This window comes from Aptenodytes forsteri, unplaced genomic scaffold, assembly GCF_000699145.1.
Source record: "Aptenodytes forsteri isolate BGI_AS27 unplaced genomic scaffold, ASM69914v1 Scaffold96, whole genome shotgun sequence".
Taxonomy (NCBI): Eukaryota; Metazoa; Chordata; class Aves; order Sphenisciformes; family Spheniscidae; genus Aptenodytes; species Aptenodytes forsteri.
In genome coordinates, this window is record NW_008795029.1 from 3,521,960 (window position 1) to 3,539,299 (window position 17,340).

Sequence of the window (17,340 nt, forward strand, 5' to 3'; positions counted from 1 at the left end):
ACATCCACTGCTCCACAAGTCCAGTCATTTTGTCATAGCAGGCAGCTGGGTTGGTCAGACATGATTTGGCTCTGGTAAATCAATGCTGACTGTTGCCAATCGCCTTTTCCTTATGTGCCCAGAAATGTCTTACAAGAGGATTTGCTCCATATTTTTGGTCCCAGCCTCCTGGGAACCAAAGTGAGGTTGATGGGCTTGTAATTCCACGAATCATCATTTTGGCCTTTTTTAAAGATAGGTGGAGCATTTGCCTTTCTTCAATTACTGGGGATTCCCCGATCTCCATGACTTTTCAAAGATGATAGAGTGCGGCAAGGACATCAGATATTATTTAAAATCTGGTAGATATATTGAATGAATCATTTTAGTTTACGGGAAGGGCAATTCATTTGTGGACTTACAAGTCTGAAGTCTGCTTTCCCCTCTTGGCCATGTGAACTGGCTTCATTGAAAGAACTGCCTTTAACCCCATACACTTGGTGAAGAACTGATTGATAATGAAGAACCTCTCCGTTTCCATGTCCCCAGTGACCCTCCATGGATTAACAGGGAATTGCCAGAGGCAGACAACCGGGGCACAGGCAGGAGGGGACATGTCTGGAGAGTCCTATGAATTATTTCTTGATCTTTAGCAGAAAGACTTTGTACATACAGGTGAAAGAGGCTCGTGTAAGCTCAATAGATTATATTTGTCTTCAGTAAAGTTGCTTGCATTTCATACTAAAAGACTGGACTCGTTTTGGCTGGTTGATCTACTGGAGAAATGTCAGCAAACATACAGATTTTTATTATAAATGCATTTATTTATTCATTGAAATTATTTGACTTGGTTTGCAAACATCACTAATCTAGCCTGGTTTTTGAACTGTTAACATTTAACTGAGTTACCTGACTTTAAATTGGCCACATAACTCAAGTGACTCATTGCGAATGGCTTCTGCTTGCTTTTTGACTTTCCTGCATTTCCCCTGCTTGTGCTTACAGCAGCACCATCATGCCTCACCCTCAGAGCCTGATCCACACACGGCTGCCTTCCCCTCTCACCTACCCCTCCCTGGCGAGGGCTATTGTCTCCAGTATTCAGTGCAACACCACAGCCTCTGCCTCATCCTGAGACTGGGCGCGCAGGCAGCTTCGTGAGGCCGCGGAGGGGAGAGACATTGGCCCTGTGCTGTGGACAGGTTGTGCTCTCGCTGGAGCTCCGTGCTGCCCAGCTGCAGCCTAGGGAAGCACGGCATCGCATGGCCCAGTGCTCCAGGGGTGATCCTGCACGCTCTTGCCTTGCCTTTCAAAGCAAAAACACCAGAAAAGAGGACCACCGTTTGATTCATTTGGGTGCCTTTTGTTAGCTAGGGTCATGTATCGACTGCTGTTTTTAAATGTGTCTTACGTAAGTCTGTGCTATGGGCTGGGGCTCTGATGTTAGTAACCTGTGGTTGCGGCTCAGATACGCCACCACCGTAACAAGGTCAAGTGACTTGAAGCAGGTTGAAAGCAGTAGATGAGCCTGCCATTTTTCACTTTTGGGTATCTGAATCCAAATCCCAGTGAGACTGAATGTGTTTCACTGAGCTGCTACTTTTTAAAAAGGTAGGCCCATATATCATTACCCGATCAACTATATTACAGCTTTGCGTCAGAGATACCGATTGGTTTGCTTGCCCTACTAAATACGAAGAGTACATTCATTTTCATGATAGCATGCAGAGCTTCTGCTAATCTTGTTTAAAATATAAATTTTTATGTTCTGTCCAGGTAGAGTCAAACTGGCACTTCACATAGGTAAGCGTTTAAGGCCTGCAGGATCTGACTTACGGATGTGAGCAACACTTAATTATAAACGTTACTGAAGACAAGACATAATTATCATTGTCAATGACTTTCAGTTCAGCGTAATAAAAACTCATCTCACGCATGTACCCAATGTGTGTGCATTAAGCTATGCTGAGCTCTAGCTAACTCTGTGTTTTTTAATTCCCTCTGTTGTCTGTCAGGTCTTTTCCTTAGTGGGAGAACAACAATGGGTTAACAACAGAAAAGATTAACAAAAGAAAATCTTCTGTTATTTTGTATTTGTTCTGCCATGATTGCTATGAAAAGCTCTCTTTTTTTTTTTTTCTCTCCACTTCCTACAGGACAATTTGCAAAAAGGAAGAAGACTTCACTTTGGTTCACAGTCTCTCTGCTGGTAGTGTCTGTTTTCATACTGACCATAGGTCTGGCAGCTACCACAAGAACAGAGAATGTTACCGTGGGAGGCTACTACCCAGGCATCGTTGTGAGTAAAGAAACCTATTTTAGATTATTGGGTGCAACCATATAAATTATTATCAGCTGGATATGGGAAGCTCTGATCGATTTAAAAAAAAAAAAAAAGAAAATTCAGTCCTGTTGCATTTCACAGGAGAGAGGTACTCCTTTGTTTTGATCTAGTTCTAGTGTGTGATAAGGTAGGGGGGTAAACTCTGTTTTTCTGAAGTGCCCCAAAGGGGAGGCTGTTAGGGGGCAGAAGGCGGTCAAGGTCGCACTGCACAGCAGTATGCTGGGCTCAGGGGCCTATGTGAGAACCTGTGCTTGACTTCCCACTGATCTCTGTTAAATGTGCGCATAATACTGACTGGACAGTAGGCATGGGGTAGATTTAAATGACCTCTTAGAGGCTTACTACGTTGATGGCAGAAAGAGCCACTCTGCTTTCGTGTCTGTGTGTCAGGAATTCTGCTGGGTCCGTCGAAGGGAAAGCCCTATGGATGGACATATGGAAGCTTCTCCCTGGAGCCTGCCTAACGTCTTCACGTGCAGTCTTGCTGTCAGGCCAGTTGCACAAGATCCCCTTCCGAAATCCTTAGTCTTGTTTTTGCCTTGGGAACAGACTGCTTAAACATGTTCCTACATTGGGCACAAAGTTCGAGTTGTGTCTGCTTCGCCCTGTGGTGCCTCTCTGACTTCTGGGGAGGGGTAGCCCTGCCAGGCCCTTGCCGGTTCAACCCCCATGGCCCTTTCTGATCCCAGAAGGAGATCAGTCATATCCAAAAGGGTGGAAACCCCTGGAGTCAAAAAGGTTTTTTGAGATATCTGGACTGAATTTTAAAAAAGAGGAGTATGGGCAGCAAATGGAGAAAGGCCCATCTGCCTCATTTGGTCTCCCCAAGCCAGCCAAGAGGAGGCAGAGGGTGCAAGGTGAAGAAAGAAACTCATGGAGTTAGGCACCTGCTTAGGTATGTGGCTCCACCACTACCAAAATGTGTTGTAAGGTACCGTTATTTCTTGTTCTCTATGGAATGAAATGCCCAGAGAAGAGGGATTTGTATCTTTTAATACTGTGCATACATTTTGCATTGCCATTAATAATTTGTGAGTTAGAACTGTTCCTCCTAAGCAAGTCCTCTTACATCTTAGTGTCATGCTGAGAACAGGTCTTTCAGAAAGATAATTTTGGGATAATGATCTATAAGGAGTGGTGTTTTAAAAATAGAACAAAAAGTAGTTCCAAGAATAAAACCTTAAAAGAATCAATTTTCCTTTCATTAAGCTAAAATAGATAGATTAATACTGATAAAGGTCTCTTCTTCTGTAATTTGAATTAAAATATTTTAGAAGACCATATTAGCTGCATTCATTCCCTTGAAAGACGTTTCATTTTTAAACTGTTGTCTTTAATAAGTGTAATAAGTAATAAACCCATGTGCACAAACCAGTTTATTTCAGCATTTAGTTTCTTTTAGAAATAACACAATGTCCATTCACTCAGCTGAAAAATATAATCTACTGAATAATAAATCTACTTTTTAAAAAATCTTGGAGTCATTAATAACCAGATAGAATAGCTAGAATTTATCAGAACACTTTGAAAACAAAACTTTTTATTAATAATATCCCCCCTCAAAAGATTGTTGGAGCTAAATAATTTTCATAAAATTCAGAATTCTTTTTGCGCACATGTGATGGATTATTGAAGTAATTGAGAGAGAGCGATGGGTAATTGTCAGTGTAAACTTCATTAATACACTAAATATCCCAACCATTTAGCAAGAGTTAAAGATGCTACACAAACCTTGCACGATATCTTGCCAGAAGCCTGGTCAGAGGTGTATGACAGCACTGCTGTGTTCCTGCCTCATTGCCAGAGGTTACTGACGCCAGTGCAGCTTTGACAGATGGACTATGGGCTGGTGTCTCCTCCGCCTCCACGCAAAGTCAGCCACCTCTTTCAGAATGAGCTGCATAACCCTCAAAAGGTGCTTCTCTTCTCCGCTGACAGTAGAGGGAGCTTAGAAAACCAACATAGCACTGATCCCAAACTTCTGGATACCTAAAGCTAGGGGAGTGAATTTGACATTACATATTTAACTGTTGGGCTCAAAGAACAGAAAGATTATGAGGACAGACAGTGTTAATTACAATTAAAAATAAGGTCTAGTTCTTATAGAATTCAGTAGTAAAATATTAACTTCAGAGCTGGTAGGTGAGATCTAAATCTCCACTGACCTTAGGTAAGGGATTTTGGTCTTAAAAACCATGCAGAATTAGTCCCTATCTTGCAAACACCTACAAATGTGAGTAAGACTATCCACTTGCATAGATTTACTTGCATCTAGAAGCATTTGCAGAGCAGGGCTTTAGGGCTAGATCCATAATACAATTTGGGCTTCTGCTTAGTTCCCATGGGCTTCAGGAAGAGATAGGTGCCTTAATTACTCTGCATATGTGGCCACTCATCATTTGTTTTGGAAAAAACTTTTTTCTAAATACATCTTTATAGTGGTAGGTATTATCTGCATTTATGCATCCAAAGTAATTTAACATAAAATATTTCTGTGTGTAGATGAGTTAGTATAATGCTCCACTTCGGATGGTGTCTGCATTTAGCAGATTACTGCTTGATCATCAGTTTGGGTTTAGGGCTGTCTGTGGAATGGGCTGCAAAGCCGGAGTTGGAGCTTCTTCAACCTCACTTACTTACAAATATTGTGTATACTTAAATATTTAATGTCACTTCTCTATGACTACTGCTTGTATTATTTTCATTTGTTGTTTTTATAATCTTTCAACCAGGAGTCTACAGGGTCCAATTGTCCCAGTCACCATACTGACCTGGACTCCCAGAGTTCCCAACCCAAATAGCCTATTGTCTAAACAGACAAAAAAAAGCAGCATGTGTGACCCTAAACCAATCTCAGCAATGCTGTGGCTTAAATCGTGATCTCTATCTATGGTTCCACTCCTTCTGATGTAATTGCTGTTGTTCCATATTTGCTCATTTTTTCTTCACATGGATAATATTACTCTGCTCTGTCCCCCCTGCATCAGCCTTAAATGGGGCTTTATGGATTGTTCCCGTTGGGATGAAAAATGGGGCTTGGAACCAGGTGTCATTCTGATGTAGTTATCTTAATTTACAAAGTTGCTGTCCCCCGAACAGAGTGTCCTTGCTCACAGTTCCAAGTCTCTTTCCTGTTCAGCTGTCAGCATGGATGCACTTGCACACTCTTTCTTTTTCAAAGTCTCTGCTTTTAGTCCTTGTGCCTCCCTTTCACATAAATCTTCCCAAAGCACTCAAGAGCAAATCTCCTTTGCCTACATTTGTTTTCTTGAGGGGGGAGTGACGGATTCCTGTTGTGATGCTGAGCGAGTAAAGTGCTTGCAGGAGATTTGCTTTCTGCTGTGAGCGGTTGTGCATAACAGCAAGGAGTTCACGGGCATTGCTCAAGCCCTTGGATGGGACGCATAGTCCTTAAAAACTTAACTTGTGCTTGGAGGAGGGGCTCTGAACCAGATTCAAAGACCTCATTCTGGAAAGGGGCTTAGGTTCCTTAGCAGAAATGTCATGCCCTGTCCATGGGGTGGGGTGGGTGGGAGCTGAGGGGGTGACTGGGGGTGTGTCTGGGCAGGGAGGAGTGTCAGCCCTAGTGAAAAGGGGAGCAAGGAGTGTGGAAGTGATGGGGGATTGAGACTGAGGTGACCGCAGGGCAGTGTGTGGCCAGGCAAGGCAAGGAGGGAGCTCTATGGAAAGAGCCTGTTGACACCTGCACTCCAGCTCTGGCTGCTTCTCAGTCTGTGGCCAGCTGCATCTCAGGTGTGTGGCACCAAGGAGACCCCTTTTCTCCAAGCCCACGTGAGCCCCATGGGAGTCCTGACTCCAGGAAGGCCTGATGAAAGGCTGGTCTCACCTGTTGCCTCTTTACCTCGTGTTAACCATGAATCCAAGGAGTTTCTACCTCTCCAAACCGTCATGGGCCCATCATAAGGAGAGGGCTTTTCTTGCCAGCCTGGTGTTGAAGCAGCACTGGTAGGAATAGTAAGGCCAGCTTACTCCAGCGTCCCTTCCTCCTCTCTCTCCTGTGGCTGTTGGTGCTGCAGCTGTACTATGTTGAAACTAACTGTACTGGTCCTTCTGGCATTTTAGCAAGGACTTTTTCTGGGATGTGTGATAGTGTTTAGTCATTAAAATCAAACAAACCCAAGCCTAAGGGTTTGAACTTGGGTCTATTGCATGGCAGCAACACATCCATTTTTTGAGGAAAACTGTTTGCCTGCAGTTGCCTAAAGCTTTGCAATTTTCCAAAATAATGATGTATGGGCTAAATGTAAGTGTTCTTTTCTCCTATTTCGCTTAATTTTTGCTTTACGCTGTGTAAAACTATACATGACTATGGTAACATTAGCCAGGTTATGGAAGTGTATGTCTATACAGGCTTCCATTTACTAAAGGACAAGTTTTGCTCTGAAATATCAAAGAGCTGCTGTTCTGGTCATTCCCCATTACATTATAAGATTTATGTCCAGCAGTAACTTCCACCCTTTCCCCTGACCTACCCCAATTAGCCCATCTGCATGATACATCAGCTCAGATATCACTGTAATGCTTTGATATGTTGACCAAATAAGCTGACCTCATGTGTTTCTGTTGGTTTTGTTCTTTGCCTTAGCTTGGCTTTGGATCTTTCCTAGGGATTGTTGGCATCCACCTGGTAGAGAACAGAAGACAAATGGTAAGCAACAGCCCTTTTCGTTTTCATTTTTTCGTATCAGAATGTCTTAAAAACACGAAAAGCAGGGATTTCCAGTTGACTTAAAACTACTGCGTCTGCCTCAAAATGTTAGTCATTTGTTTCACCATTTCTGAGAAGTTTCAGAGAAGCATGAATTGGCCAGTGACTACATCTGTACAGGGCAGGGGATGGTTTCACTTCTGACAGAAGCAGCCTGCTTTTTTTTACTGAACTACTTTCCTGCTGGTTTAGTGAGTTGAATCGACCCAGTGCGGGGTCAGATGAGTGCCAGAGCTTGGCCAGGACCATGTAGCTGGGAAAAGGATGGGGAGAGAGACAAAATGCACAGGTCGTGCCAGTTTGGGCAGCAATGAGCCACACGATCAGCTCAACCATAACAGGTGATCTCATCCTGCACAAGAAATTTAAGTCAGGAACACTTTTCCTGAAACTATATGTTTTTAAAAGAAGACAAACCCCAGAGCTCTTGCTATCAAGATTCCCTGGCTAGGTCAGACAGGATCTGATGACACCGTGTTGTTTGTTTTTTAGATTTAGATTGGCTTTACAACCCCCTTGCTTTTATTTATGTGAGGAAGTCACAAAAAGTCCTTAGGGCATCTGGGTAAAGGAAAGTGTGTAGGACTGGATTTGTGGAAAGCCTTATACCTTCCTTGCTCTCGGCAAAAAATAGCCATGTCTTGGTTGAATAACAGCATGTCCAATGTGCACTTTACAGTAGACTGATTATAGCCAAGCATCATGAAATATGATTAATTTCATAATGCAGAGCCTTCACTGGTATAAATCAAGAGTGGTGTTAAGTTCAGAGGAGGCAATTATGTGTTTACTTTGCTTTTTACTAACAAGTAACTATTTTACTTATAAGTAGTCTGTGATTTCCTGTTTTCTTCTTCGTAAACATGGTCTTGTCACCATTTGTAGGCAAACTTCTTTCATAATATCACTTTTTTTGCATTGCCTTTAAGTTTCAGTGATGTATTTGGAAGTATTCCCCTGCTTTTAACTTTTGTTTCTAGCTGGGTTTCTCAAAGGAATGAGATTTATAAAGCCATGATATTTGTCTGTGTCTTTCTCTGTTCCCCATTCCATTTTTGAACATGTTGACCAATTTCAGGCGAATTCAGCAGGGAGGTAGAGACTTCAAAGGTGTGCAATTCCTTCAAGTTTTATGAAAATTCCCAGGTGGATAGAGGAGAGAATTATTAATTAGTTCCCCCATGGTGGTAAAGGCTGCAATGTCAGCTCACCTCTTATTAAACACTAGAGAATCCAAATGGGACATGACCTGTGAGACACAAATCTGCAGCAGGCCAGGCCTCATTAATTTTGCTACTAACAAAACAGCTTATTTGGTTTTAAGAACTATTGCCCCTGATTTCTACATCAGAGACCAGGATGAACAGCAGGTTCCAAGTTGCAGACTCAATGGTGGGCAGATGAAAATAGCTTTGTCTTCCACAGCATTCATGCTACTTTACTAACAGGCATAATGTTTTAGGGTGGTTTTATCTTTCAGTTTTCCTGTAATCTGCCTCTTAGTTTTCTATTGCTTCTGTCCTTAGCAGAAAGTAAAATGGCTGAAAAACATGTAAGGTGGGTAAGCAGTGATTAAACCATGTAATACTCAACATGTTGTGTCATTTACACAAGGACTGTGGAGAAATAAGCATCCAGTATGTTTGGTATTAGTGCCTGTTTGCATTTCCCAGCATGGAACAAGGAAAACTGCTTTCTGCTAATAACAGTGATGGTCTGGCTGTTGAAAGATTTGGTTTCTGGGGAACAGACCAATAAAATAACTAGAAAGTTTAATTATGCTTCTTGTCTTGAGTACCATCCACATTGGTGGATTAAGCCTTTTAACACTGTCTTTGCTAAGGCCGAACTGCTTGTTTTCAAACGTTACGGAAATGAGATTGAAAGGGTTTATGTCATACTACAACTGAGGGCAGTAATTATTCCCTGGGGTGTAACTGAGTATATTGGATTGAAAGGGTCTAAAGCAGCTTTAACAAATTTGCCACCATCAATAAGATTGTAAAGGCTTGTATAAGCACAGATATGTAACAGAAATGTCATATTCCTGTAACAAAAATTCTGTGCATTGCAGCAGGACAAAAGGGGGTGGGAAGGAAAAGAAATTGTTTACTCAGTTGCATCAGTTTTAACTGGACTTCCTTTGAGCAGTTACTGCAGTACAATTTGAGTTCAACCCAGTGTAGCTCTGACAATCGTCTGGCCATTGTAATGACTCAATACTTCATTTTTGTTTTTTTAAATTGAAAATGAATGTAGATTCAATTACACTAGGAAAAAAAATCTATTTTAAATTGACCTTTTCTCCGTAAATCTATTTCTCTTTTTGTCTTGAAGTTCTATTTCCTTGTGACCTATCCTCTGTAAGTCCAGATTTATTCACGGATGATGAAATGCTAAGTGCAGTATGAAATATGTAATGGTTAGCAGAACTAGTCCAGCAAATATCCAGCACTCAATAAATGCAAGCACGGGGTTTGAGAAGGAACGAAAGCACAGTTTGGCAGAATGGACAATGGTTTGTTCTTAAAACACAACGTTAATAATGTTGCACCTCTTTGACCTCGTTCTTGGCATCCCAGGGCCCACAGTGGGAGTTCAATGTGCTGACCAAGGTATAACCCTTAATTCAAAGGAACTGCTGCTTGCAGAAGCAGGTTCTGCCTCATTGACTAGCATGATTTCACTTCAGGTCTTAGCATTCGTGCTTGGCTCTGCTATGCAGAACTTGGCACCAGCGGAACAAAATTTCCCTTTGACTAAAGATTTGCACTGATTTGGGATGTTTCTAACTGGCAAACGGCAGAAATGGAAGAATAATGTGTTGCTGTCCCTTTTTGCCTCTCTTGCCCCCTGCAAAGGTCATGGATCGAAGAACAGAGTATAGCTGTAAGTTGTTTCGTTCCAAAGGCACACTGAGTCCAGCCGGATGGGTGGAAAATATGATACTGCTCAAATCAAATGGATTTGATTGTAAGACGTGAAGTGTCCTTGCTTGTTTGCTTGCTTGCCATCTCCTCACATTACAGTACAAAGTATTTCCAATTAGAAAACGAGATGCTGAGATTGCATACAGAGGTGGGGAAGGCTGGATGCGCGGGGGGTTCATGGCAGCAGAGCTGTGCTGAGAGCAGTAAGCAGTGCTGAGGGAGTGCTGTGAAAGGTTTCTCCTCAGATTAATGTGGAGATGGCATGAGCTAGCACCCAGAAATGAAGCACTCTCTAAATGTGCAATGTCGATAAGACACCCTGCATGTTGTTTTAGCTAACCTGATGGATAAACCAAGCACTGGCTCACAGTTTCCACTCACACGTCTTCCCAATGCCAGTCTCATCAAGCCGTACTGTTCACAAGGCTGAAAATGAGCATGCTGAAACTGTGGTGCCTGCAAGAGCGATGGGAGATGCAAGGGCACCATAATAACTGTCAGGGTTTTGAACACTTGCAATATCACAGAGCTGCCTGCAAGAGCTCTTGGTAGGGTCGTGGGAGTCACCTCGGCAGCAGCGCAGCTACGGTAGAGAGCGGCAAAGGCAGGAAGGGGGTGGGAGGAGGTACAGGAGCGTAAAGGACACAGAGAGGACGGGGAGGGGTCAGAGAAGCAGGACTGACCGCTCAGGAGGTGTGAGTTAGTGCAAACCTTGGTACTACTTACGATGAAGACAGTTGTCTGCAGCAGGTTGGAGACCTGAATTAATCCATTGCTGAGTCTTGCTTGTTTTTTCTTCATGCTAACACACAGTTAATTTTCTTGCTGAAATGTCTAGGACATACGCAGATATAAATCTAATGCTCAGCTGGCTCAACCTGGTCCTTGACTTGTTCAGAGAGATGGTTGTAGTGATTTTAGCCGAGGAGACATTGCTTCTGACAAAAGTAGAATTTGAAAACATGAGGGAGGTTAAAACATGGAGCTCTGCACACAAACAGAAAAGGCAAAGCTATTTCTTCAGACTTCTCAAGGGATGCTAAGTTTAGGTGCCTTAATATGCTTGCTTCCCGATCTCTGTCAACAATAATTAGGTTTCAAATTAAGTGCTGAAAAGCAACTATAGCACAAGTTGGAGAAACAAAGCAATAATTTTCTCTTCTGTTTTTAGTTGATAGACTTCCCTGACAGTGTATGCGTTCCTACCCTGTGTTGAGATGTATGTGAGCTAGTTTTTCGATATTATCTCTGATTATTTTCTTGCCACTAGAATTTGCATCTCTTTCAGAAGAAAAGCTTTTTTAAAGGAGTTACATGGGTAAGCCATTTTTCAGAATTATAAGAGCCAAACCTCTTTCGCTTTTCAAACCCGATATATCTTGTAAAGCAATTATGTCCATCAGCAAATGCCCACTGGACATTTTGTGTACAGGTGGTGGTTATTAATACATACACCAAAAAAAGATACTGATATGGATACCTACTCTGCTCTGTTCAAACATATTGTGCTTCATCTACTTTTTCATGCAAATCGAACATCCTGGAAGAAACTGGCTTTAGTGCAGATTTTGATCAAAGATGCTAATTGCTGATAGATTCCATATCACATATTAAGCTACTTAAAGCAGCTTGTTTACATAAAGAGAAAAACCATTACAATTCTGTAGATCTCCTGAGACTATCTTTGATGTTCCTGCACAAATAAATGGAAGATGTCTTTATTGTAGTGCAGGGGAAATGCAGATAATGTGAAGGCAATCGTTGTCATTACCAAGGTATTATTTCTCCGTTGAACTCAAGCTTCAGAGAAAGTCAACAGCACTTCTTTTTTTCAGTGATTATTTTTTGTGTGCTCATATTTCACATAGTTCAGGGAAAAACAATTAATGTTGATGTAAAAATGATAATAATGGAACAAATTAGCAATCATCCTTGTCTTGTTTAGCACCTTTAAAATGATTAAAACTGAAAAGACCTATTACTATCTTTTCAGTCATAAATGTGTGCTAGATTTTGTGGTGTCATCTAACTGCACATTTCAGAAACAGACAAGGAGATTTATATAAAGATACAGGTTGACACTGACATTTGTATGAGCTTGAGCATGGCTCTTCTTTAGGAATCTGCATTCCTTTCAAAATATAACAGCATCTTACTAGCTGGTAAGATCAAGCAGCTTATTCTTTGAGAGCATCTTCCTGCTGTCTTATGCCTAGCTCTTAGACCCCTGTAATGTGGTGCCCTTTGGAGGCGTCTCGTTCTCTCCTTAGGTTCTGGAAGGAGCCTTGAAGGGTGATTTAGACTAGACTATGGAGTTTTAGATAGCTGAAGTGTGGTAAGAAGAATCCCATGTTAAGTGGCAATTATATTTCTCCTGTAATATTGAGGAAATTACAAAAGATGGCATACTATAACTCTGCCCAGTTTTGAGTTTAGAGCAGAGCAGCCTATGTATAGACTGTCCAGTCTCTTTATGCTATAAACATGGTACAGTCTTGGGTATTGGCTGCCTTATTTGGCAGAAATCAGCTTTGTGACCCCTTTTTAATCCTTTTTGGGAAGGATTTTGAATGTGGTCTATCCATGGTAGGTCTGGGAAATCTGTGTTATTCCTTGTAATGCAGGAGAACAGTCAGCAAAGTCATGGGTAGAAGCAAGACAAATAAGTGGAGATGTTTTGAAGGCTTAGTTATTTCAGCTGAAGAGGAGGAGGACAGGTGTATATCTGTGGGTATGAAAGCACCATCCAAAGTGAAGGCAAGTGAAATTAAAAGAAGAAAATTTTATGGGCAATAAAAATGTAAATAGTTGAAAAGTTGTTTATAATTTATTTTAGTTAGTATAATATTGTGAGAGACTTTTTTCATTTATTAGTATGACATATTCCATGAATGAAGGACCAAGTAAAATATTTGGGATTTTTTAAAATGCAGTTCTTTGACCTTGTGCATTTAAAGTGAGGATTTCCAATTTATAATAAATATAAATATCCACTGACACAGAGAGGTCTCCCTTTCTCCTATTCCCTCCTCTCCTCCTTCCTCTATCTTGCCAACACCTTCTTCTCCTCTTCCTTGCCCCAGCCAAAGATAGTTTCCACTGGATTAGAGAGTTAAAAGGTTCATAGCCAAGTGAGCATCAGACATAGCAAAAGTAACCGGTGGGGCTGCATGGCTGAGAGTAGAGAGGAGTCTGTGGGAGGAACGAACAGGACTTGTCCCTTCTGCTAGGAATAAAGTGTTGCATCAACTCACTATGCCGTGAAACCATCATCTAAGTGCTGTCAGTCAGTTAAATGCCTGAAGTTAAATAGTATAAATTTCCCCACAGTGTCTTGAGAACTTTGAAGTTCAGGAACTCAAAGACAAAAATAGTTCACACTCACTGTGTGAATTACCAAAGGAAGTGGGGGGGATGTTTCAGCTCTTCTCTGCCTAGTTCCTTATGGATCACCATTTCATGTCACGTATCTACAGGTCTATGCTTTCAGATTTTACCAGTGCAGATTCATCAACTAGTCATGCAAATATTTATTTATATGTAAATACTATAATACATCAATGTACTATGATATAATAACCATATAATATATAACATGTAATAAATGTTCATATATATATATCTGTATTTACAGCTGACGGGCTGGCAAATACCTGGCATAATGACAAAAACGTCTATATCACTATGCCACTGACACTATGTCTTTGTTGTGCAAAGTGCTTGTGTTGTGCACTCTTTATAGATGTGTCTGTGTTGTGGTTTAACCTCAGCTGGCAACTAAGCACCACACAGCCACTCGCTCACTCCCCCGCAGTGGGATGGGGGAGAGAATCGGAAGGATAAAAGTGAGAAAACTCATGGGTTGAGATAAAGACAGTTTAACAGGTAAAGCAAAAGCCGCGCACACAAGCAAAGCAAAACAAGGAATTCATTCACTACTTCCCACCGGCAGGCAGGTGTTCAGCCATCTCCAGGAAAGCAGGGCTCCATCACGCGTAACAGTTACTTGGGAAGACAAACGCCATCACTCCAAACATCCCCCCCTTCCTCCTTCTTCCCCCAGCTTTATATGCTGAGCATGACGTCACATGGTATGGAATATTCTCAGTCGGTAGAGCATGGGAAACTAAAAAGTCCTTGGTTAGTGTAAGCATTACCTAGCAACAACTAAAACATCGGTGCCTTATCAACTTTGTTCTCATCCTAAATCCAAAACACAGCACTGTACCAGCTACCAAGAAGGAAATTAACTCTATCCCTGCCGAAACCAGAACAGTCTGCCAGGATGGTTTAGCTAGTAAAGCTGTAATGGGAAGTACAGTCAGGTCTGTAGTAATCTTTCTGTTCCATCATCAGGGCTGCGTCTGTCTGACATACCTAGAGAGATGACACCAAGTATGTCCAGCTGCAGCCTAGCACAGTAGTTCTTTCCCTCTCATACAACCCTAGGCTGGTCTGTTGGTTCTACCAGTTCCAGGTCTTACCCACCCCAGGTTCCCCAGCTTGTGACCCAACACAGCATTAGCTCTGTCTCAGATAAGAAGCTACCATGTTTTCACTGTTATCATTGGTAGAAAGAAATGGAAAATTTATTACAAAGGGAAAAATTTAGGAAAGAGAGGCTTTGGCTTCTATTTGGAGAGCTTTCTTGGCAACCAGAATCGCTTCAGTTTGCTTCTGGAAGCTTAAATTCTGTAAAAACAGAAGGGAGATACATACATACATATATATATATGTGTGTGTATGAACATATGCATGCACCAGCACAGCTTATTTTCGACACTCCAATGTTTAAAGGCTGGCACTGTTCTTTTGAGTCAGAGACACAAGCCACCAATTCAGTTTAAATCCTCCCATCTGATTAAGTAGAAGTCTTTTGGGATGTGGTTCCTTTAAGATCTGCGCTTGGAAACAGCACACAGAATTAAGTGCATAATAGGACACTTTTTAACTGCCAGTTTGTTTTCTTGTGCTGTTTATGTAATGAAAGCATTACTGTCACACCGCTGAAAACAAAAGTAAACTTTATGACCCATGAAATGTGTCTGTGGAACAACAAAGGAATTGATTACTCTCCCTAGCAAGCAGGAGCAGGGGATAAAAAGTCTTGGTAAGGAATGTGGGAGAAGTGCTCACGTGTGCAAGGTGGAGAAAGTGAGGTGTGGTGTGCCCTATGAAAGGACAGGCGGTTTCCGATCCTCTTTTTGAAGAATGAGATCAAATTAAATGGATGAGTATCCCTGTTGGCCTGATGCAATCTTCCACACTCTGCAGGTAGAACTTCACTACATGAAAGCTCGTAATTTAATTGTGATGCATTTCTGATACAGAGTGTGTGTTTCTTGAGAAACCAATGCAGTCACTGTAACGTGAAAGAGGATTTGTAAAGACGCTAACAGACTTTGGTGTAAAAAAAGTTCCTGCTGCTAAAACAGTGTCAGCTGTAGTAGTCTTGATCTATGTCAATTCCACCATTTGTTACCAGGAAGCATAAACTTTTATGACACATGGTATGCTATTTATTTCTGGTTTATTGTTCTCATACTGCTCTGAACAGCTGCCTCTGTTTAAGTGATGAAATGAGCTTGTTCCATTTTAATCAATAAAAAGGCATCCATGAAAGGAAGTATGTGATGGATTCCTCTGATGTCAGCACTGCTGATCAGTGAATCTAAATTTATGTTTCGCTTTTGTCCCCTTTCCTTTTAATGCTCTATTTTGTTTTTGCTTCTTGACTGGATTTGTTATTCTTAAATCTGTAATCATTTTTAACCATTCTGAGATAAGTGCTTTTGTTGATGTTTGCAACGGGGAATTCTCACCAGTTTGAAGTGCTTACTGGGCTAAGGCTTGTTTAGGCTGGTTCCAAAACCATTAGCATTTCTCCAGCTGTGAAATCCAGCTGTTTTTTTTTTTTTTCTTCTCTGTATAACATCACTCCATCTTCATCAAATCCCAGGCATCCTTCTCTCCTTCCACATTACTCCCCTCCCTCCCTTGCAAGTCCCAGGCAAGTGACTGAAGGAAAGTACTGAAGTGAAGAGAAAGCAAATATCAGAGCAGCCAACATAAAGGGAATGAAAGAAGTATTGACAAGATGTTGGTGTTGGCAGCACAGATACTTCCTCGTCTAGGCTCCCTCTATAGCCAGTGGAAAAAAAGACAGATACCATCAGAAAGTAATTCATCCCATTCTACAGTAGGTGTAGAAGGAATCTGGAAGTGTCTGGCTCTCCATTGACTACAGAGAGCACAGACAAGCACCGGAGACAAATACTTATATTTTAAGTAGCTGGAGTTATGTATGATGAAATCTACCCCTTAGGAGAATTTACTTAGCAGCTTCACCACATACAAAACACCACTTTTGGTACCACCCAGCAGCATGGGTAAGAACTACCGCTTCGCTTTGGATGGAGCACTGCAACATTCCCCTTTCAGAAATACATTTTGAGGCTTCACACCCTGTACTTGTACTGAGCAGAGCCTAGCTGATTCCCATCTGCTTTGTGAAGGCATGCTGTTCCCGTTTTTGGTGTCCCCCAGTCTATACTTACATCCGCACAAATGAATCAAGTCATGAGGATATAGTACCTAATGCTCCAATAATTTTGGTCTCAAAAGTCATCTGGAATCAGTTCATGTGATTTGCCGTAGAATATGACAACACACCCCTATGAAATAAAAAGCTAAAACCCATACAGATGTAAGAAGATGAAAATGAATGAAAAAGTACATTGCCAAAAGACAGCTCTTGAAACAAAGTAATAATTTTGGGGGTGCCAATGCTGATTCTGAAAGTGACTTTGGAGTAGGGAGACAAGGACTCACAAAACCAGGAGAAGATGGCCAGAGAGCAGCGTTGCCTGTAAAAGCACACTACATCTGAACTGCCCAGGGAAGCCTCAGTGCCCCTCTACCTACCAGTAAGAAGCTGAAACAGGGGGAAGGGGTTTGATCATATAGTCAGCACCCTATTTAATGGGCTGAAAGAAAAGTAGAGCAGCTATTTAAACAAATCTCTTTAAAAGCGGCTAAAACATGGGTGGAGCAGAGCTTATGTGTTGCACCTGCTCAAACTAGAGAGGGTCAATCATTAGGGTGGTTGTATCAGCTCAGACTAGGGAGAAAATACAGCAGTGCTGTTTGAATGAGCTGAGTGAGCTGAGATGTGATGCTGCTAGAAGGAAATCAGTAACTGTGTGGTAATGGTTACTGGGATATGAACAGGGGTCCTCAGATGCTGGGGGGGCTTAAAAGAGCACCGATAATAAAATTAACCCTGCCCCAGGAAATTAAAAAAAAAGGGGCTTTTTTGGGTTGCCTTCTGTTTCTTGTCTTGGAAAATGTGAACCAAG

At 41.7% G+C, this 17,340-nt stretch overlaps 1 protein-coding gene across 1 annotated transcript in view; it reads left to right on the top strand.

Moving 5' to 3' along the window:
• The first annotated feature begins 2,083 nt into the window (after positions 1 to 2,083).
• The window catches only part of TMEM255B (transmembrane protein 255B), a 69,660-nt gene continuing 54,403 nt past the window's right edge, over positions 2,084 to 17,340 (top strand). The window contains exons 1-2 of the mRNA XM_019471213.1: positions 2,084 to 2,278; positions 6,930 to 6,992. Coding sequence (XP_019326758.1) covers positions 2,084 to 2,278; positions 6,930 to 6,992 — 258 coding nt within the window. The remainder of the gene's footprint in view (positions 2,279 to 6,929; positions 6,993 to 17,340) is intronic.